The sequence below is a fragment of the Colobus angolensis genome, unplaced genomic scaffold (genome assembly GCF_000951035.1).
Source record: "Colobus angolensis palliatus isolate OR3802 unplaced genomic scaffold, Cang.pa_1.0 Scaffold379, whole genome shotgun sequence".
In the NCBI taxonomy this organism is placed as follows: domain Eukaryota; kingdom Metazoa; phylum Chordata; class Mammalia; order Primates; family Cercopithecidae; genus Colobus; species Colobus angolensis.
In genome coordinates, this window is record NW_012117143.1 from 890,104 (window position 1) to 908,841 (window position 18,738).

An 18,738-nucleotide genomic window follows, 5' to 3' on the forward strand; every position below is an offset into this window, starting at 1 on the left:
AAGGAGTAAGACATCTTATTTTCAAAAGATCATAAGAAAAGAGGCTGATTGCTGAGGCTTACTCCAAAGCCCACTTGGATTCTTCACAAGAAAATTTCCCTCTTCCAGAATTTTATAATTGAGGGAACCAACTAGGGAAAGATTAATTTGCCCAAGGTCAGACAACTAGTGAAAGAAGTAAGGATTCCAACCCAGATCTTTTGACTCTATTATCCTTACACATAGTTTTATAGTGATTTAAATTGATACGAGGATAGGTTTAAATATAAATAGAGAGAATGCAGGTTCATATAAAACTGATTTTATCCTCATGTTAGAAAACTGTAACATAGGATGACCATCAAGTGACCCAAGATATTTTAGTCAAAAGATGAATTTTTCTGCAATTTGAAAATGCCAAAAATATTCAAAGAAAATATAAGTCTTGTAGACAGTCTTCTATCAAAACCCACTGAACCGTCAGGCACAGCGGCTCACGCCTGTAATCCCAGCACTTTGGGAGGCTGAGGCTGGTAGATCACCTGAGGCCAGGGGTTCGAGACCAGCCTGGCCAAAATGGTCTCTACTAAAAATACAAAAGATTAGCTGGGCCTGGTGGTGGCACCTGCAATCCCAGTTACTCGGGAGGCTGAGGCAGGAGAACTGCTTGAACCCGGGAGGTGGAGGTTGCAGTGAGCTGAGACAGCGCCACTGTACTTCAGCCTGGGTAACAAGAATGAAACTCCATCTCAAAAACAAAAAACAAACAAAGAAAAAACACTGCACCAAATACCAAGATAGTTATTTATTAACTAGGATACTGATTATTAAGCATGTAAAACACTTTCTGGAACTCAGAGTTGGATATAAATTGCTACATTTTATAATTCAAACAAACCTTGTTTCATGTCATTATATTAGAGTAGCATTATGAGACAGGATATAGTTGCAACTGTATATTTTAAAGCATGGGGAAAATATGAAAAGAATTATGCTCAAATGTGGGTAGGATTATAACTGATTTGTTTTTTTCATTTTCAGATTTTTCTATAATGACTATACATTGCTTTTTATAGCCAAAAATAGAAGTATTTTAAATGTTTCTAGGTAGAATAGCAAATTAGCTGAAATAGTATCTCCAACGTTATTATCAAGACTAGACTCCTTGGGTTAGTTGGTCAGAACAGTGTTATTCTCATTGTACACCTCTCCAAAATTAACTATGTTTTAGATTTGTGTGTTTGGTTAAAGAGCAGGATGAAGATCCAGATTTCTTAAACCTGTATATCACATTGTCATTTTAAAGAAATGTCTAGTAGACTCAGTGGCATAAACATGGGCCATTTACAAGCTAGATGTCTAATATCAGATATCTCAAATTTGACAGTAGACTTTTTTTAAAAGCTAAAGTGGTCTTATGTTGATTATTCTGTTTCTTACTTGATACCTGTTTACTTTTTAATTTTTGGCAAGTAATGTTTCAAGTTAAAAGTTTTAGCTATATATAGCCGGCAGTATTTCAAATAAATGAGTTATATTGGTAAGCACCTCTGTATTGGTAAGCATCTCTGTATACTGAGAATCAGAAAGTATAATCTCTTTGGCAGGATTTGTATGTTTGTATCACATCTTTATCCTAAGGCAACTTTTATCTTGGAATACTGAACCAGCAGTCAGAAGATGAGCGACAACACTGACTATGTTATAGTTATTGTTCTGTCCACAAGTCACTTGCCTTCTCTAAGCGTCAGTGGCTTCATCTGAAAATGGAGTTAGCAGACCTCAGCCTATCCTGAGTTTGGGGGCTAAAAGGAATTATTTTTGAAAATGTCTATACATGATAAATGTCACAAATATAAGTTAGCATTTTTTTGAGACAGAGTTTCGCTCTTGTTGCCCTGGTTGGAGTGCAATGGCGTGATCTCGGCTCACTGCAACCTCAGCCTCCCAGGTTCAAGTGATTCCCCTGCCTCAGCCTCGTACGTATCTGGGATTACAGGCATGCACCACCACACCCAGCTAATTTTGTATTTTTTAATAGAGACGGGGTTTCACCATGTTGGTCAGGTTGGTCTTGAACTCCTGACCTCCAGTGATCCACCCACCTTGGCCTCCCAAAGTGCTGGGATTACAGGCGTGAGCCACCGCACCTGACCAATTCTACTTCTATTACATATTCAGCATGTATCACTTCATTGCTCATCCATATTATTTTTCACTGGTCTTCTTACATCTTGTGTGCCCATCTTTAAGTAGTTTTCTTTCCAGGTAAAAAATAAGTGTGTGCCTAAAAGATTTTAAAGTCAACTTTTCATAAACCATACTTAAATTACTGAAGTTATTAGAATTAAGTTATTAGAATTATTAGAAATTATTAGCTAATTCTTTTATACAATGTAGACTTTATTATTTTAGAAATATTGATTCCTCTCTATTCAGCTATCTTAAAGAAGGTATATTTTAATCACAGCAACATATTATCTTCATAGTATTTTTTACTTTTGCAAAGTATAATATTTTGTCATATGTTATTTCATTTAGGAATGCACTAAATCTACATATCTACATATAATTATACAAGGAAACATCTTTGTCTTAAAAATAGTTCCTATTATATTTTTTAATTTCCAGGGGTCATATATAAAAAGACCTGATTTATCTTAAAAATACATACTTTTACTCTTATCTACCTTACACCTTTTTTAATGATATCAGAAGGCTTAATTTACTATAAAATAGGAAAACAACAGCTATGTTAGATTATAGAGTTAATTTAGGTAGTAAATGAGTTAAGGTCTACAAGCACCTGGCACATGGCAGACAATCAATAATTGATCATTTCCTTTGCATCTATAAATTTGTTCATTCATTCACTTCTCATGTGGTTCTATCTTAGGCAACGATTTTTGTTTACAGAGACAAACAGAAGTATCAATCCTAAGTAACCCAATCAATTGATAAAGGCTACACTACAAAGCTGGCATGACTTCACCAAATGCTAGAGAACAGTGTTAGAGTGACAACACTAGAAGTCTTACATTCTGATGGTGCTAGTTGCCGCCGAATTGCTTCCCCTACCAGTTCCTTAAGTTTCTTCTTAAGATCCCGGCTGGTTTTCTTATAGAAATAAAGATCTTTTTCCAACTGCTGGATTTTATCTTCATATGTTTTGAAAGTTTCCATAATGCCTTCTCCATCTTGTTCTATACAACAAAAATTTGCATTTAAAATAAGTTTTAAATAAATGATGCAAAATTATGTTTTTGTTTGAGACAGAGTTTCACACTGTCGCCCAAGCGGGAGTGCTGTGGCGCGAGCTGCTCGGCTCACTGCCAGTTCCGCCTCCCGGGTTCACACCATTCTCCTACCTCAGCCTCCCGAGTAGCGGGACTACAGGTGCCTGGCACCACGCCCAGCTAAGTTTTTTGTATTTTTAGTAGAGACAGGGGTTTCACCGTGTTAGCCAGGATGGTCTCGATCTCCTGACCTCGTGATCCGCCCGCCTCGGCTTCCCAAAGTGCTGGGATTACAGACATGAGCCACCGTGCCCGGTTGCAAAATTATGTTTTAACACAGCCCCTGGACTATATACCCATGTTACACGTATCTGTTACCTGAATGGGTTTGTTTTCAGCCACAATTTGGATTTTTCTGCGTGCAAAATTTTCCAAAGTAGGACTGAGCCCTTAGTCCCCTCAATCCTACCCCCTACCAACCCTCACACTTTCATAAGAATTTTTTTGCAGTAGCTACCAACTAGACCTATCCTTAGAACACCAGAAGTAAGGTGTTTTCTATAAAAAGTTCATGTTTGGAACTCTGTCCATTGGCTGCTTTAGTATCTTCTGTCAAGTTTATACCAGGAACTGTGGTTATATAAAAAGTCATATGACTAGGATTTATAGGCCCAAGAAATATACAAGGAAAACCCCCACAAAAACAAAGCCCTGTTAATAGAGGCCATAAAGATTAAATCACAAAGGAAAACACCACAGAAAAAGAAGAGAGAATATAATCCAGCATAAAGTTCTAGTTTATGCCACAATACCAAGTTTCTAAACTTTAAGTTTACAGGTAATAAAGTTTAGAAACTTTATTAATATTTTCATTAATATTTATGAATATCTAACATTGTCTCCATTGGGTTATGCTCTTGAACCAGTGAAATCCAGTTTACTAACCTTCAGAAAAAACGTAATTTCAGACCTACTGTCTCCTACTGGCATATTTATAAAATGATCCTACTGGTTTGTGATTTTCTTTGGTTACAATTGGCTGTTTTATAGAATTTTGTTTAAGTATATTTGTATATTTTAAATTAGTCCATCATCTTGTTTTAAAAAATACTTAAAATGAATGAGATCATAAATCAGAATCCCCATAAAGTATGTCATATAAATCAGCTTAATTTTATGTCTGATATTCAGTTTAAATTAGAAAATTCATGAATTACTAACATTGTCAGTTATAACTTTTTAATTTTATTTTCTATTACTATTATTTTTGAGACAGTGTCTCACCCTGTTGCCCAGGTTAGTGTAGTGGTGCAATCATGGCTCACTACAGCTTCAACCTCCTGGGTTCAAATAATCTTCCCACCTCAGCCTCCGGGGTAGCTGGGACCACAGGCACACACCACCATACCTGGTTTAATTTTTTAAATTTTTGGTAGAAATGGTGTGATGGTTACTACTGAGTGTCAACTTGATTGGACTGAAAGATGTCAGGTATTGATGCCAAGTATTGACTGCGTCTGTGAGGGTGTTGCCAAAGGAGGTTAACATTTGAGTCAGTGGGCTGGGGAAGGCACACCCACCCTTAATCTGGTGGGAACCATCTAATCAGCTGCCAGCGAATATAAAGCAGGCAGAAAAACATGAAACGGCGAGACTGACCTAGCCTCCCAGCCTACATCTTTCTCCATGCTGGATGCTTCCTGTCCTTGAACATCAGACTCCAGGCTCTTCAGTTTCGAGACTCAGACTGGCTCTCCTTGCTCCTCAAGCTTCCAGACAGCCTACCATGGGACCTTGTGATTGTGTAAGTTAATAATAAACTCCCCTTTATATATATATGTAGACAGATATATTTATATATATAGATATATTTATATAGATATCTGTATATATTTATATAGTTATCTATATCTAGCTATATAGGTAGATATATGTCTTCTATTAGTTCTGTCCCTTGTCCCTCTAGAGAACCCTGACTAATACAGGTTTTGGTACCAGGAGTGGTTCTAGAGGAACAGAATATTAAGGATGGAGTTCTTTTGTTGGTTTTGGGGTTTCTGGAGTTGGCTGCTTAATCTGATTAGACCCAAAAATGCTAAGGACTCTACTCCTCATAGTATGGAGAACACTGATAGTCCTTCGCATGAACTGTTTAGGGAATTATGCAAAATAAATGCATTTGACATTCCTGATTCACTGCTCATGAGAGGCAAGGAGTTTAGTGACTCTGTATGTAATAAATTTGACCAAATGTGGAGAACCAAGGAACATAATGAAGCTGGTTGGTTGCCCCTAAGTTCAGTGGGCAAAGTGATGAAAGAAAATGATGAACTCTTCTACCTCCGTAAAATTTCTAGGGGTCCAATGGTGTGGGGCCTGTCGAGATATTCCTTCTAAGGTGAAGGATAAGTTTCTGCATTTGGCCCTTTCTACAACCAAGAAAAGAGGCACAACGCCTAGTGGGCCTATTTGGATTTTGAAGGCAGCACATTCCTCATTTGGGTGTGTTACTCTTGCCCATTTATTGAGTGACCTGAAAGGCTGCCAGTTTTGAATGGTGTCCAGAAGAGGAGAAGGCTCTGAAATAGGTCCAGGCTGCTGTGCAAGCTCCCTGCCACTTGGGCCATATGACCCAGCAGATCCAATGGTGCTTCGGGTGTCATTGGCACACAGGGATGCTGTTTGGAGCCTCTGGCAGGTCCCCATAGGTGAATCACAGCAGAGGCTTCTAGGATTTTGGAGCAAGGCCCTGCCATCTTCTGCAGATAACTACTCTTCTTTTGAGAGATAGCTCTTGGCCTGTTACTGGGCTTTGGTGGAAACTGAATGTCTGACTATGGGTCATCAAGTCACCATGTGACCTGAACTGCCCATCATGAACGGGGTGCTTTCTGACCTATCTAGCTATAAAGTGGGTCGTGCACAGCAGCATTCCATCATCAAATAGAAATGCTATATATGTGATCAGGCTCAAGCAGGTCCTGAAGGCATAAGTTACATGAGGAAGTGGCACAAATGCCCATGGTTTCCACTCACCACCCTGCCTTCTCTCCCCAGCCTGCACCAATGGCCTCATGGGGAGTTTCCTATGACCAGTTGACAGAGGAAGAGAAGACTAGGGCCTGGTTCACAGATGGTTCTGCACAATATGCAGGCACCACCTGAAAGTGGACAGCTACGGCACTACAGCCCCTTTCTAGGACATACCTGAAGGACACCAGTGAAGGGAGATCTTCCCAGTGGGCAGAAATTCGAGCAGAGCACCTGGTTGTGCACTTTGCATGGAAGAAGAAATGGCCAGATATGCGGTTATATACTGATTCATGGGCTGTAGCCAGTGGTTTGGCTGGATGGTCAGAGACTTGGAAGAAGCATGATTGGAAAACTGGTGACAATTTTGGGGAAGAGATATGTGGATGGACCTCTCTGAGTAGTCAAAAACTGTGAAGATATTTGTATCCCATGTGAGTGTTCACCAACAGGTGACCTCAGCAGACGAGGATTTTAATAATCAAGCAGATACGATAACCTGTTTTGTGGACACCACTCAGCCTCTTTCCCCAGCCACCCCTTTCATTGCCCAATGAGCCCATGAACAAAGTGGCCATGGTGGCAGAGATGTGGGCTTAGCAACATGGACTTCCACTCACCAAGGCTGACCTGGCTACAGCCACTGCTGAGTGCCCAATTTGCCAGCAGCAGAGACCAACACTGAGCCCTCAATATGGCACCATTCCTCAGGGTGATCAGCCAGCTACCTGGTGGCAGGTTGATTATATTGGACCTCTTCTGTCATGGAAAGGGCAGAGGTTTGTCCTCACTGGAACAGACACTTAACTCTGGATGTGGGTTTGCCTATCCTGCATGCAATGCTTCTGCCAAGATTATCATCCGTGGACTCACAGAATGCCTTATCCACTGTCATGGTATTCCACACAGCATTGCCTCTGACCAAGTCACTCACTTCATGGCTAAAGAAGTGCAGCAGTGCGCTCATGCTCATGGGATTCACTGGTCATTCACAGGATGAAGGTCCCTATCATCCTGAAGCAGCTAGATTGACAGAACGGTGGAATGGCCTTTTGAAGTCACAACTACAATGCCAACTAGATGATAATACTTTGCAGGGCTGGGACAAAGTTCTCCAGAAGGCCGTATATGCTCTGCATCAGCATCCAGTATATGATACTGTTTCTCCCATAGCCAGGATTCATGGGTCCAGGGACCAAGGGGTGGAAGTGGAAGTGGCACCACCCACCATCACCCCTAGTGATCCACTAGCAACATTTTTGCTTTCTGTTCCCGCAGCATTACGTTCTGCTGGCCTAGAGGTCTTTGTTCCAGAGGAAGGAACACAGCCACCAGGAGACACACAATTAAAAGTTAAGATTGCCACCTGGACACTTTGGGCTCCACCTACCTTTAAGTCAACAGGCTAAGAAGGGAGTTACAGTGTTGGCTGGGTGACCTGGACTATCAAGATGAAATCAGTCTACTACTCCATAACAGAAGTAAGGAAGAGTATGCACGAAATACAGGAGATCCATTAGGGCGTCGCTTAATATTACCATGCTCTGTGATTAAGGTCAATGGGAAACTACAACAGCCCAATCCAGTCAGGACTACAAATGGTCCAGACCCTTCAGGAATGAAGGGTTGGGTCACTCCACTAGGAAAAAAACCCACAACCTGCTGAGGTGTTTGCTGAAGGCAAAGGGAATACAGAATGGGTAGCAGAAGAAGGTAGTCATCAATACCAGCTATGACCACGTGACCAGCTGCAGAAATGAGGACTGTAACTGTCATATTTCCTCATTTTGTTAAAAACATGTTTGTGCATGTATACACTTGTACGAAGAAAATATCTTCATTTTATTTCCTTTTCCTTTATCACGTGACATAAGATTTATTGACTTCACATCAGCATTTAAGTATTGTTAACTTTATGTAATAGCATTTGGGTTGGGGATTGGTGCATTTCTGGTTGTACGAAGGACAGCTGTATTATGTTAGGTGTAATTATAACCTTATTATTGTCTTTATTTGAAGATTATGTATGATCTCAGGAGATGTGTATACACGAGTTCAAGTTGACAAGGGAGGGACTTGTGATGGTTAATACTGAGTGTCAACTTGATTGGATTGAAGGATGCAAAGTATTGATCCTGGGTGTGTCTGTGAGGGTGTGGCCAAAGGAGGTTAACATTTGAGTCAGTGGGCTGGGGAAGGCAGATCCAACCTTAATCTGGTGCACCATCTAATCAGCTGCCAATGAATATAAAGCAGGCAGAAAAACATAAGAAGGTGAGACTGGCCTAGCCTCCCAGCCTATATCTTTCTCCCATGCTGAATGCTTCCTGTCCTCGAACATCAGACTCCAAAGTTCTTTAGTTTTGAGACTCGGACTGGCTTCCTAGGTCCTCAAGCTTGCAGACAGCCTATTGTGGGACCTTGTGATTGTGTAAGTCAATACAATAAACTCCCCTTTATATTTTTATATATATATATATGTCCTATATATATCCTATATATTTTATGTATCCTATATATCTCATATATGTGTGTGTGTGTGTGTGTATATATATATTAGTTCTGTCCCTTTAGAGATCCTTGATTAATACAGATGGGGTCCTACTATGGTGCCCAGGCTGCTTTCAAGTAAGCCTCCCACCACAGCCTTCCAAAATGCTGGGATTATAGGCATGAGCCACTGCACCCAGCCACAACTTTGTTATGAACAATTTGTACAGCTATAGAAATGAATGACTTTTTTACTTTTTTTTTTTTGACACAGGGTCTTACTCTGTCACCCAGGCTGGAGTGCAGTGGTGTGACCACAGCCACTGCAGGCTCAACCTCTGGGACTCAGGTGATCCTCCCATCCCAGCCTCCCAAGTAGCTGGGACTACAGGCACGTGCCACCACGCTTGGCTAGTTTTTTGTATTTTTTGTAGAGATGGGGTTTCGCCATGTTGTCCAGGATGGTCTCGAATTTCTGGGCTCAAACGATCCTCTTCACTCAGCCTCCCAAAGTGCTGGGATTACAGGGATGAGCCACCGTGTTTGGCCAAGTTTTTATATATTCTTATTTGGCCATAGCATGAACTTTTGTGGTATAATCCCAGTCACTTTAAAAAATATTAAAATATCAGTTTCAGAACTAAACTAAGGTAAGGAGAACATGTCTGAATGTAATGATGTATGAGATCTTGCAAGGAAATTGTCATTAGGCAACTGGTTGCTAATTAACCAGTGACAGAATTAACTTAGAGGCAAATTGCCTCAACACTCAAATTCACAGATTTTTCCAGTTTTCTGCTTACTCAGGTTGCTTCTTCCAGATCCCTTTTGATCTATTTTCAGCTATGGGTTTATGAGAATCAAGACTAAGCAGCCTGAATTGAAGGAGTAACAGTATCACCTAACAATGATTTTGCTGCCATAGTAGCTGTTTGTATACTGGCCATATGCCTAGGTAAAATGAGGCCAGATCACTCTGAGAGTTTTCTATCAGAATTGGTGGTGAACTACTGCTCACTGATAATGGTACGTGCCCATCAATGGCAGTATAATTTTGACCCAAGATATAACTTTAGTGCATAAAATTTTATAATTAACTGACAATTATAACCAGAAATATAACTAGGAATATGACAGAACCTATCACTTTAATTTTGTGAGTGGAAAATAACTTAAATATGCTAGTATTATATCCCTGGGAAATAAAAAAAAATTCAACTGTATACCAAAAAGCCGGAATTAATCCCACATTTCTACATAAAGACTAGACCAACAACAAGCTGACAGGATTGTAGCAGTTCTTATGTGCATACTGGAGGCAGGCAGAAGGCATGGCATTCCAAGCACGAATAGCCCTACAACAAAGTCAACTGTCCCAAAATGCGGCAACTAAAGCATGTAAAGCCCAAAAACTTAGACAAGTAGCAACTATTTAAACATGTTGAGCTTTTAAGTGATCAAATTCTGTCCTGTCTTCCTTCAGTACCCCCACCTACACATTGACTTTACCTAACTGTCAAAAAGGGGAAGTTACCTTTGAAATGATATAACAGCAACTGCATCTTTTGTTCATGTTCCTTTTGCTGGAGGGTCAGTCTCCGGTCACACTGCAATTTTAGATGGTCCAATGCAGATTCTAATTCACGAACCATATTATCCCGTTCCAGAACTTTCATTTTCATTTCTTCATTATATAACTGTTGTTTCCGTTCAGCTTCTCGCAAATTCACCACCTAGCAAATACATATTTTGACCTGTGAAGTGTGTCTTAGATAAGCTAATATAATAATCTACTTTTCTTAGGCTACTTAAAGATCAACTTCCTTAATCTCCATAGTGTAAATGATTCCTGCCAGGCATTGGGTCCTTAGGCAAATGCTTTGCAACATATTCACAAAACAACCTAACAGCCTTTTGAATTTGTTGGAATTCAGGCTAGGTACGGTGGCTCATGCCTGTAATCCCAGCACTTTGGGAGGCTGAGGTGGGAGTCTGAGACCAACCTGACCAACATGGTAAAACCCCATCTCTACTAAAACAAAAATACAAAATTAGCTGGGTGTGGTGGTGCACGCCTGTAATCCCAGCAACTTGGGAGGCTGAAGCAGGAGAATAGCTTAAACCCGGGAGGCGGAGCCAAGACCGCCCCATTGCACTCCAGCCTGGGTGACAAGAGCAAAACTCTATCTCAAAAAAAAAAAAAAAAAAAGAATTTGTTGGAATTCTGAATTGATGACACTTCCTATTACTTTTTTTTTTGATATGGAGTTTGTTCTATTGCCCAGGCTGGAGAGCAGTGGCGCAATCTCAGCTCACTGTAAGCTCCGCCTCCCAGGTTCACGCCATTCTCCTGCCTCAGCCTCCCAAGTAGCTGGGACTACAGGCACCCGCCACCACGCCCAGCTAATTTTTTGTATTTTTAGTAGAGATGGGGTTTCACCGTGTTAGCCAGGATAGTCTGGATCTCCTGACCTTGTAATCCACCTGCCTCAGCCTCCCAAAGTGTTGGGATTACAGGCATGACCCACCACACCCAGCCAACCCTTTCATTTTTAATGTACTGTTGCTCTAATAATCACCCTTCCATAATTTCTTAAAGGTAATCTATGTGGTTTACATTTAATAATTCTGTAACTTTATTTCTCTAGTCTAAGTGGATAGTGAGAGGGTAAAGATTCTTGAAACATCTAGACAATTCCAAGTTTAAACTCCAGAATGGATGTTATAAATAAGTGACAGTTTGGATGTTTTGTTGTTGTTGATAAGATGGAGTCTCACTCTGTCACCTCAGGTTGGAGTGCAGTGGTGTAATCATAGTTCACTGCAGCTTCCAACTCCTGAGATCAAGTGGTCCTCTCATCTCAGCCTCCCACATAGCTGGGAGCACAAGTACATGCCATCATGCCTGGCTAATTTTTTTAAAAATCGTTTTCATAGAGACAGGGTCTCACTATGTTGCCCAAGCTGGTCTTGAATTTCTGGCCTCAAGTGATCCTCCTGCCTTGGTGTCCCAAAGCACTGGGATCCTCCTGCCTCAGTGTCCCAAAACCACCACACCCAGCCATGTTATGCATTTTGTCTATTGGATTCTTCCCTGCTGATGTGAAGTAAAAATACTTCAGACAATGTCTACATCACAGAACTTGTTAATTATCTAATGACCTCTCCAGAAAAATAATCGTTAATACAAGGGTTCCCAGGATCAGAAAATCCACTGACCTTAGCCAGGTGGCCTTGCTTTAAGAGTAGCACAAGGGCCAGGTGCGGTGGCTCACACCTGTAATCCCAGCACTTTGGGAGGCCAAGGCGGGAGGATCACAAGGTCAGGAGTTCAAGACCAGCCTGGCCAACATGGTGAAACCCAATCTCTACTAAAAATACAAACATTAGCCGGGCATGGTAGCACATGCCTGTAATCCCAGCTACTCAGGAGGCTGAGGCAGGAGAATTGCTTGAACCCAGAGGGCGGAGGTTGCAGTGAGCCGAGATCACACCAGCCTGGACAACAGAGTGAGACTCCGTCTCAGGGGAAAAAGAAAAAAGAGCAGCATAAAGAGTTATCTATATCAAAGGACTCCACCATCTTTCTAACCTCCAAACATGCAACAATAGGATGCACTCTCATCAATAACAGTAACAGTAGCTTACTACTGATGATGATTATCCAAGAGGAGGCTGTGCATAACATTTTTCATTTTTCTTCTTATTTTACAGAATTATAATTTTAATTTTTTGGAGACAGGTTGTTGCTCTGTTGCCCCAGGCTGAAGTGCAGTAATGATCATAGCTCACTACAAACTCAAATTCCTGGGCTCGTGTGATCCTCCTGCCTCAGCCTCCCAACTATCTAGGACTACAGGTGTATGCTACAACACCCGGCTAATTCTGGTATTTTTTGTAGAGACAGGATCTCAAATTCTGGGCTCAAATGATTCTCTTGACTCAGCCTCCCAAAGTGCTGGGATTACAGGCATGAGCCACTGCGCCCGGCCTTAGGACTTAATTTTAATATATCAGTGTTTCATTTTTCATTAATTGTCAGATATTCCCATAAATGGAATGTACTTTTCAGAGAAAAGAGTTATCTCATTGTTTAACACTTCATAATATATATCTTAAGTGGAAAAGACATTAGAGAAAAGATGGATATAGTTCTCAATGCTATGAAACATCTCTGGATCAGAAAATGATTTAATCTGTAAAAAATACATTTTAATTGATTTACGCACATTCAGGTTAATTAAAATCTATTATTATCTTTGCCACTGATACACCACTTCATCTTCATTTCAACTAATACATTACGAGAAAGTACAGATTCCTCTACCCTACAGCAATGAAGGAAAGGGAATCAAAACTTGGAGGGCCCTTGATTTTTCATGAGTGCCAGGTAGCAACATCCAAATCTAGAAAACATCCAAGAAATAATGAGCAAGGAATATAACTTAAATTCTTTGGTTTTAAAAACTTTCAAAAAGGACTTCTTTTGAAAGGCCCTCCAGCTTGAAGAACCTCACAAAGTTAGGCCTACATATTTGAATAATCACAAAGCTTTCAGATGACAACATTTAGTTCTATAAAGAGAAATCATGCTTAATTTGTAGTTACACCATCAAATCTTTGAGTCTTTCAATTTCTTTAAAAATTCAAAATAAATGTAGGATATAAGCATCTTGACCCATCTTTATAAGAAAAATATTCTGACCCTCAAAAACAAACCTTATTGAAATATCTGAAAAGAATAGCTCTAATCTCAACAGGACTCAGGCAAGCTATTTGTTCCAAGACATTTGCTTCACTACGAGAGAGGTTATGGAATGATGCTCTAAGTGAGTTCCGGCGATGCTGGATACTTTCATTCTTATATTCAATTGCAGCTTCCAAAGCTTCAATCCCTTCTTCAAGTTGGAAAAGAACATGTTCTTCCTAGATATAACAGAAATCACTCGTTTTAAGTGAAATAGTATGACTTTGTCATATACTCAGATCCTGCCAAACTATTTGAGTCTAATGGACATTACCACTCTTTTTCTAGATTTTAAGAAAATGTTTTTTGAGTGCTTGCTATACCACATAATGCAGTGTGTGTATACATGTGTGTATACACACACACACACACAACATATTAACATAATCATTAAGCCCTCACAATAAACCTGATAGAATGAAATGGAAAAGACAGAAGTTTAGGTGAGTTCTGAAATGTTCCAAGGTCATACAACAAATGCTGATCATCTAATCCAAGGAATATACTTGAACAAAGCCTAAGCCCACAGGATTAGCAGTATTGTCATGTATCTCCTCCATAACCCCTAAAGTGTGTATTATGTGTCAATATTTCCACTAGTGAGATCCAGAGATTTACTGTTGTCCCTTCAATGATCTATCGAAACAATATACTGCCTAGAGGGAATAACTTACTCTAAATATTTAGAATAAGTTATTAAGAACTAGTAATTTAAAAAAGCACAATATGGCATTAAAAAGTACTGAGGATTTAAGTATCTGACATATTTCATAAGATTCCTATGAAATGTTATTAGAAGGAAAATGTAGGCGTTAAAAATAGGGCAGCGTGGCCGGGCGCGGTGGCTCAAGCCTGTAATCCCAGCACTTTGGGAGGCCGAGACGGGCGGATCACGAGGTCAGGAGATCGAGACCATCCTGGCTAATATGGTGAAACCCCGTCTCTACTAAAAACTACAAAAAACTAGCCGGGCGAGGTGGCGGGCGCCTGTAGTCCCAGCTACTTGGGAGGCTGAGGCAGGAGAATGGCGTAAACCCAGGGGGCGGAGCTTGCAGTGAGCTGAGATCCAGCCACTGCACTCCAGCCTGGGCGACAGAGTGAGACTCCGTCTCCAAAAAAAAAATAGGGCAGTGTAGTATTTTTTCACATACTAGAGAAGATTGATGAATCCCTGTCGGAAAACCTACAAGTTTTTTTCTTTTCTTTTTTTTTTTTGGACACAGGGTCTCACTATGTTGCCCAGGCTGAACTCAAACTCTTGGGCTCAAGCGAACCTCCTACCTTGCCCTCCTGAGTAGCTGCGACTACAGGCACACACCACCATGCCCAGCTCTTCCAGTTCTTTGAGCTATCCAAATACATGTTATGTTGGTGATACAAAGTTCTGGCAAGGAATACCTCAGATTGGTGAGACTTGGATATATGTTCCATATACCTATACGTGGTAGGTATATGGAAGGCCTACCTATTGTGGAGGCCACCTCAATAAGTTCCTGTGGCAGACTGTCTTGTCCATCTGCACACCCTTATTGCCCAGCACAGTACCTATCATATAGTTTGAACTCAATATCTGTTGACTTAAGAAAGAGAAGAAAAAAATTTTTCATGTGTCCTTGGTTACAGGACCCATGTTATTTCTCTCCACTCCTCCCCCTAGCACCCCAAAGGAAAATAATGTGAATATTTCTTTCTTTTTTTTTTTTTCTTTCTGAGACAGGGTCGTGGTGGGATCTCAGCTCACTGCAACCTCCACCTCTTGGGTTTAAGGATTTAAGCAATTCTCCTGCCTCAGCCTCCCAAGCAGCTGGGATTATAGGTGCATGCCATCACAACTAGCTAATTTTTGTATTTTCAGTTGAGAAGGGGTTTCACCACGTTGGCCAGGCTGGTCTTGGAACTCCTGACTTCAGGTGATCTGCCCGCCTCAGCCTCCCAACGTGATGGGATTATAGGCATGAGCCACCACGCCTGGCCAATAGTGTGAATATTTCTGATCTACCTAAAAAAAAATGCTCATCAGCCATTCTATTTCTCTGTGCAATCACTAACCATATGGAATTTGATAGTCTGATAATTGCTTCATAAGGAATAAAATAATATTCACCTTTTCAAGAAAAAAAAACCCTTAAATACTAAAATGTACTTAGGTGAACAAGTAAGAGGAGCCACAAACAAAAGTGAATTATCCAAAATACAGTAAGTCCTTATCATCAATAGGTTCTTGGAAACTGTGACTTTAAGAGAAACAATATATAACGCAACAATTTTTTTTTCCTATTAACTTCATAACAAAAGCAATTATGTTGAAGAAAAACAATGTAATTTGAGGACCTGATGTACATGATGTCTCTTAAAATCACAATTTCCAAGAACCTATCCACAATGTTCAGTAAGGACTTTACTTGACTTCTGAATTCATACTGGGACTATATTTTATCAAAAACAAATGTGAAGAGTTTGCCTTTATACATGGCTGAGGACAGTTTCATATAAATTCAGTTTCTATGGTTTTGGATCTAAGTTAAGGAAGTACTGAGATAATATAAGGTAGTATGAATACAGAAATCCAAGGACAGCCCGCTCCAGTGAGGCTGCAGCATATCAATGTTTGTAGGTCCCTCTAACTCAGCAATAGGTGTAGGTTGACAAGATACGTGGCAATGGGAAACTATCCTGGGATGAAAAATTTGTCACAATACAAACCACAGGTTATCAAGAGTTGACTGTTTTATGATAGAGCACTGCTTTTCAACTTTAATGTGTACCGAGGAGCTCGCTAGAATTCAGAATCTGATCCAGCAAGTCCAATTGGGGCCTGAGAATCTGCATTTCTAACAAGATCCCAAGTGATGCTGTTGCTGCTGGTCCAGAGACCAAGTAAAATGAAACAAAAAACTAATGATAACTTTTAAGCAAGCACTGCATAGATTTCTCTATAAATTATATGTTCTCAGCAGGGTGTGGTGGCTCATGCCTGTAAACCCAGCACTTTGGGAGGCTGAGGCGGGTGGATCACTTGAGGTCAGGAGTTTGAGACCAGCCTGACCAACATAGCGAAACCTCGTCTCTACTAAAAATACAAAAATTAGGCTGGGCGCGGTGGCTCATGCCTGTAATCCCAGCACTTTGGGAGGCCGAGGTGGGCGGATCATGAGGTCAGGAGATCAAGACCATCTTGGTCAACGTGGTGAAACCCCATCTCAACTAAAATACTAAAAATTAGCCAGGCGTGATGGCACGTGCCTATAATCCCAGCTACTTGGGAGATTGCAATAGGGGAATTGCTTGAACCAGGGAGGTGGAGGTTGCAGTGAGCTGAGATCATGCCACTGCACTCCAGCCTGGTGACAGAGCAAGACTCTGTCTCAAAAAAAAAAAAAAAATTAGCTGGGCATGGTGGCGCACATCTGTAATCCCAGCTACTCGGTAGGCTGAGGCAGGAGAATTGCTTGAACCCAGGAGGCAGAGGCAGTGAGCCGAGAGTGCACCACTACACTTCAGCCTGAGCGACAGAGTGAGACTCCATTTCCAAAAACAAATTGTATGTTCTCATAAAATGCAAAATTGAAAGTTTAAAAGATTAAATAAAGATAATAGTTCTTATCTTTTCCTCCCCACTTACTAAGCAACTACTCTGTATTATTAGAAACCTAAGGTTCAAGTATTCTTTAATTTTAGTTTCTGAATTTTAGCAAAAAAAAAAGAGAGGTGTGACTTGTCTGTAGTAAATTGTTGGGTAATCTTCTATTACTGTAATGATCTAAAATCTATCAATTTCCATAAAGGAATAAAATTAGGAAAAATATTTTAATTTACTGTGGAAAGAGAAAATAATCCTAAACAAGTTTAAAGACATTAAGATAGCAAACCGTTCCAACTAGATTTTATTGATATCTTGTGTCACATCAGAATCTCATGCTCTTGATCATCTGCTAGTGACAGATCTATTTGGGAATATTAACCTTGGCTTTAAAATCGTGGTAAGAGCAGAGCCTCACTTGAGAGCTACACTAAGAAGAACCAGCCATGTGGAAGAAAGGTACACAGAAGCTCATGTGACTAACTAGAACTCTACCAGTTGTAGGAGGTTCATCCTTCCCTCAAACCCCAGTCCAGAATAGCTGCAAAACAGGTATCATGCACCGTACTATATTTTCACCACAAATCTGTAAATACTTTTTGTTACAGGATCCCACATGAAATAGAAACCTAAATATTTCTTGATATTAATGGAACTCTACCCTACTGCAAACATAATTTGTTAATTCTCATCTCTGTGCCTTATTCAAAGATGTTCAATCTAAAACGGCCTTCTTTCTTATATCTGCCACTGCATATCATGTTTTTCATAATCTAGCTCAACATTCTGATCTACTGAGGCTGCCTTGATGAATCTTCCCCCAAATGATCACTTCATTGCTTTGAATAAATAATGTAAGAGGTATAGCTGTAAATACATTATCCACAACTTGATTTTCAATGTCCTTCAGAGTTTAGAGTTTTCTTATATTTTTATCTGTTTTTTCCCAAATAGAATATTAATTTCTCAAGGGAAACATAATACTTTGTATTTTTTGTTGTTGTTGTTGTTGTTGCTGCTTCTATAGAGCTTAGTTATAGTCACAGGCAGGCAGAATTCCTTAAATATTTGAATTCTGCTGTATCTTAGGCTCTCATGTCTTCAAATCTACAAGCCTTGGACTCCAATTTAACAACTTGGGAGGACAACCTGGCTCTCTGTTCCTCTGCACATTTACCCAGCTTAAATTATAAAACAGGGCAATAGAGGTCTATAATGTTCCTTTCAACTGCCACTTAGCCCCCAGTCAAGGATTGATTTGTAAATCAATCCTTTCATCAATTCTCAATGAGCAACAATCTAACGATCCTTGCTCCTATTTCTTAACTAGCCCCCTTAACTTCCTGTCACTTGCTCCAAACTAAAACACTACAAGATTCACCAATGTGTGTGATTCTCAGCTATTCACCTTCTCTGAGCAACTTTCCCTTGCTTTGGTAATAATAAGACACCAACAATAAATATCTGTGGAGGCAGTTCCGATTCAAAAGTTCATCTTTCTCTGGTGAAGTAAGGGACAGGCGCCACTGCCAGCTGCCAGCTGACTGAAAGTTTTGAAAAATGACAAAGTCTGGGGCAATTTGACAGCCTGTAAATGAATCATCTTCTATATAGTTTTAAAAAACTGTAACTAAAACTATAGTTTTAAAAAATTAACTGTAACTAAAAGGTCTTTT

The 18,738-nt window shown here is 40.2% G+C and overlaps 1 protein-coding gene across 4 annotated transcripts in view; it reads right to left on the bottom strand.

Annotated features, from left to right (window-relative positions):
• Window positions 1-18,738, bottom strand: part of KIF27 (kinesin family member 27) — an 85,862-nt gene that overhangs the window by 2,667 nt on the left and 64,457 nt on the right. For all 4 annotated transcript variants that reach the window (XM_011953971.1, XM_011953972.1, XM_011953969.1 and 1 more), the window contains 3 exons: window positions 13,455-13,661; window positions 10,270-10,468; window positions 3,018-3,182 (listed from right to left, as the gene is read on the bottom strand). In XM_011953971.1, the coding sequence (XP_011809361.1) occupies window positions 3,018-3,182; window positions 10,270-10,468; window positions 13,455-13,661 (571 nt within the window). The remainder of the gene's footprint in view (window positions 1-3,017; window positions 3,183-10,269; window positions 10,469-13,454; window positions 13,662-18,738) is intronic.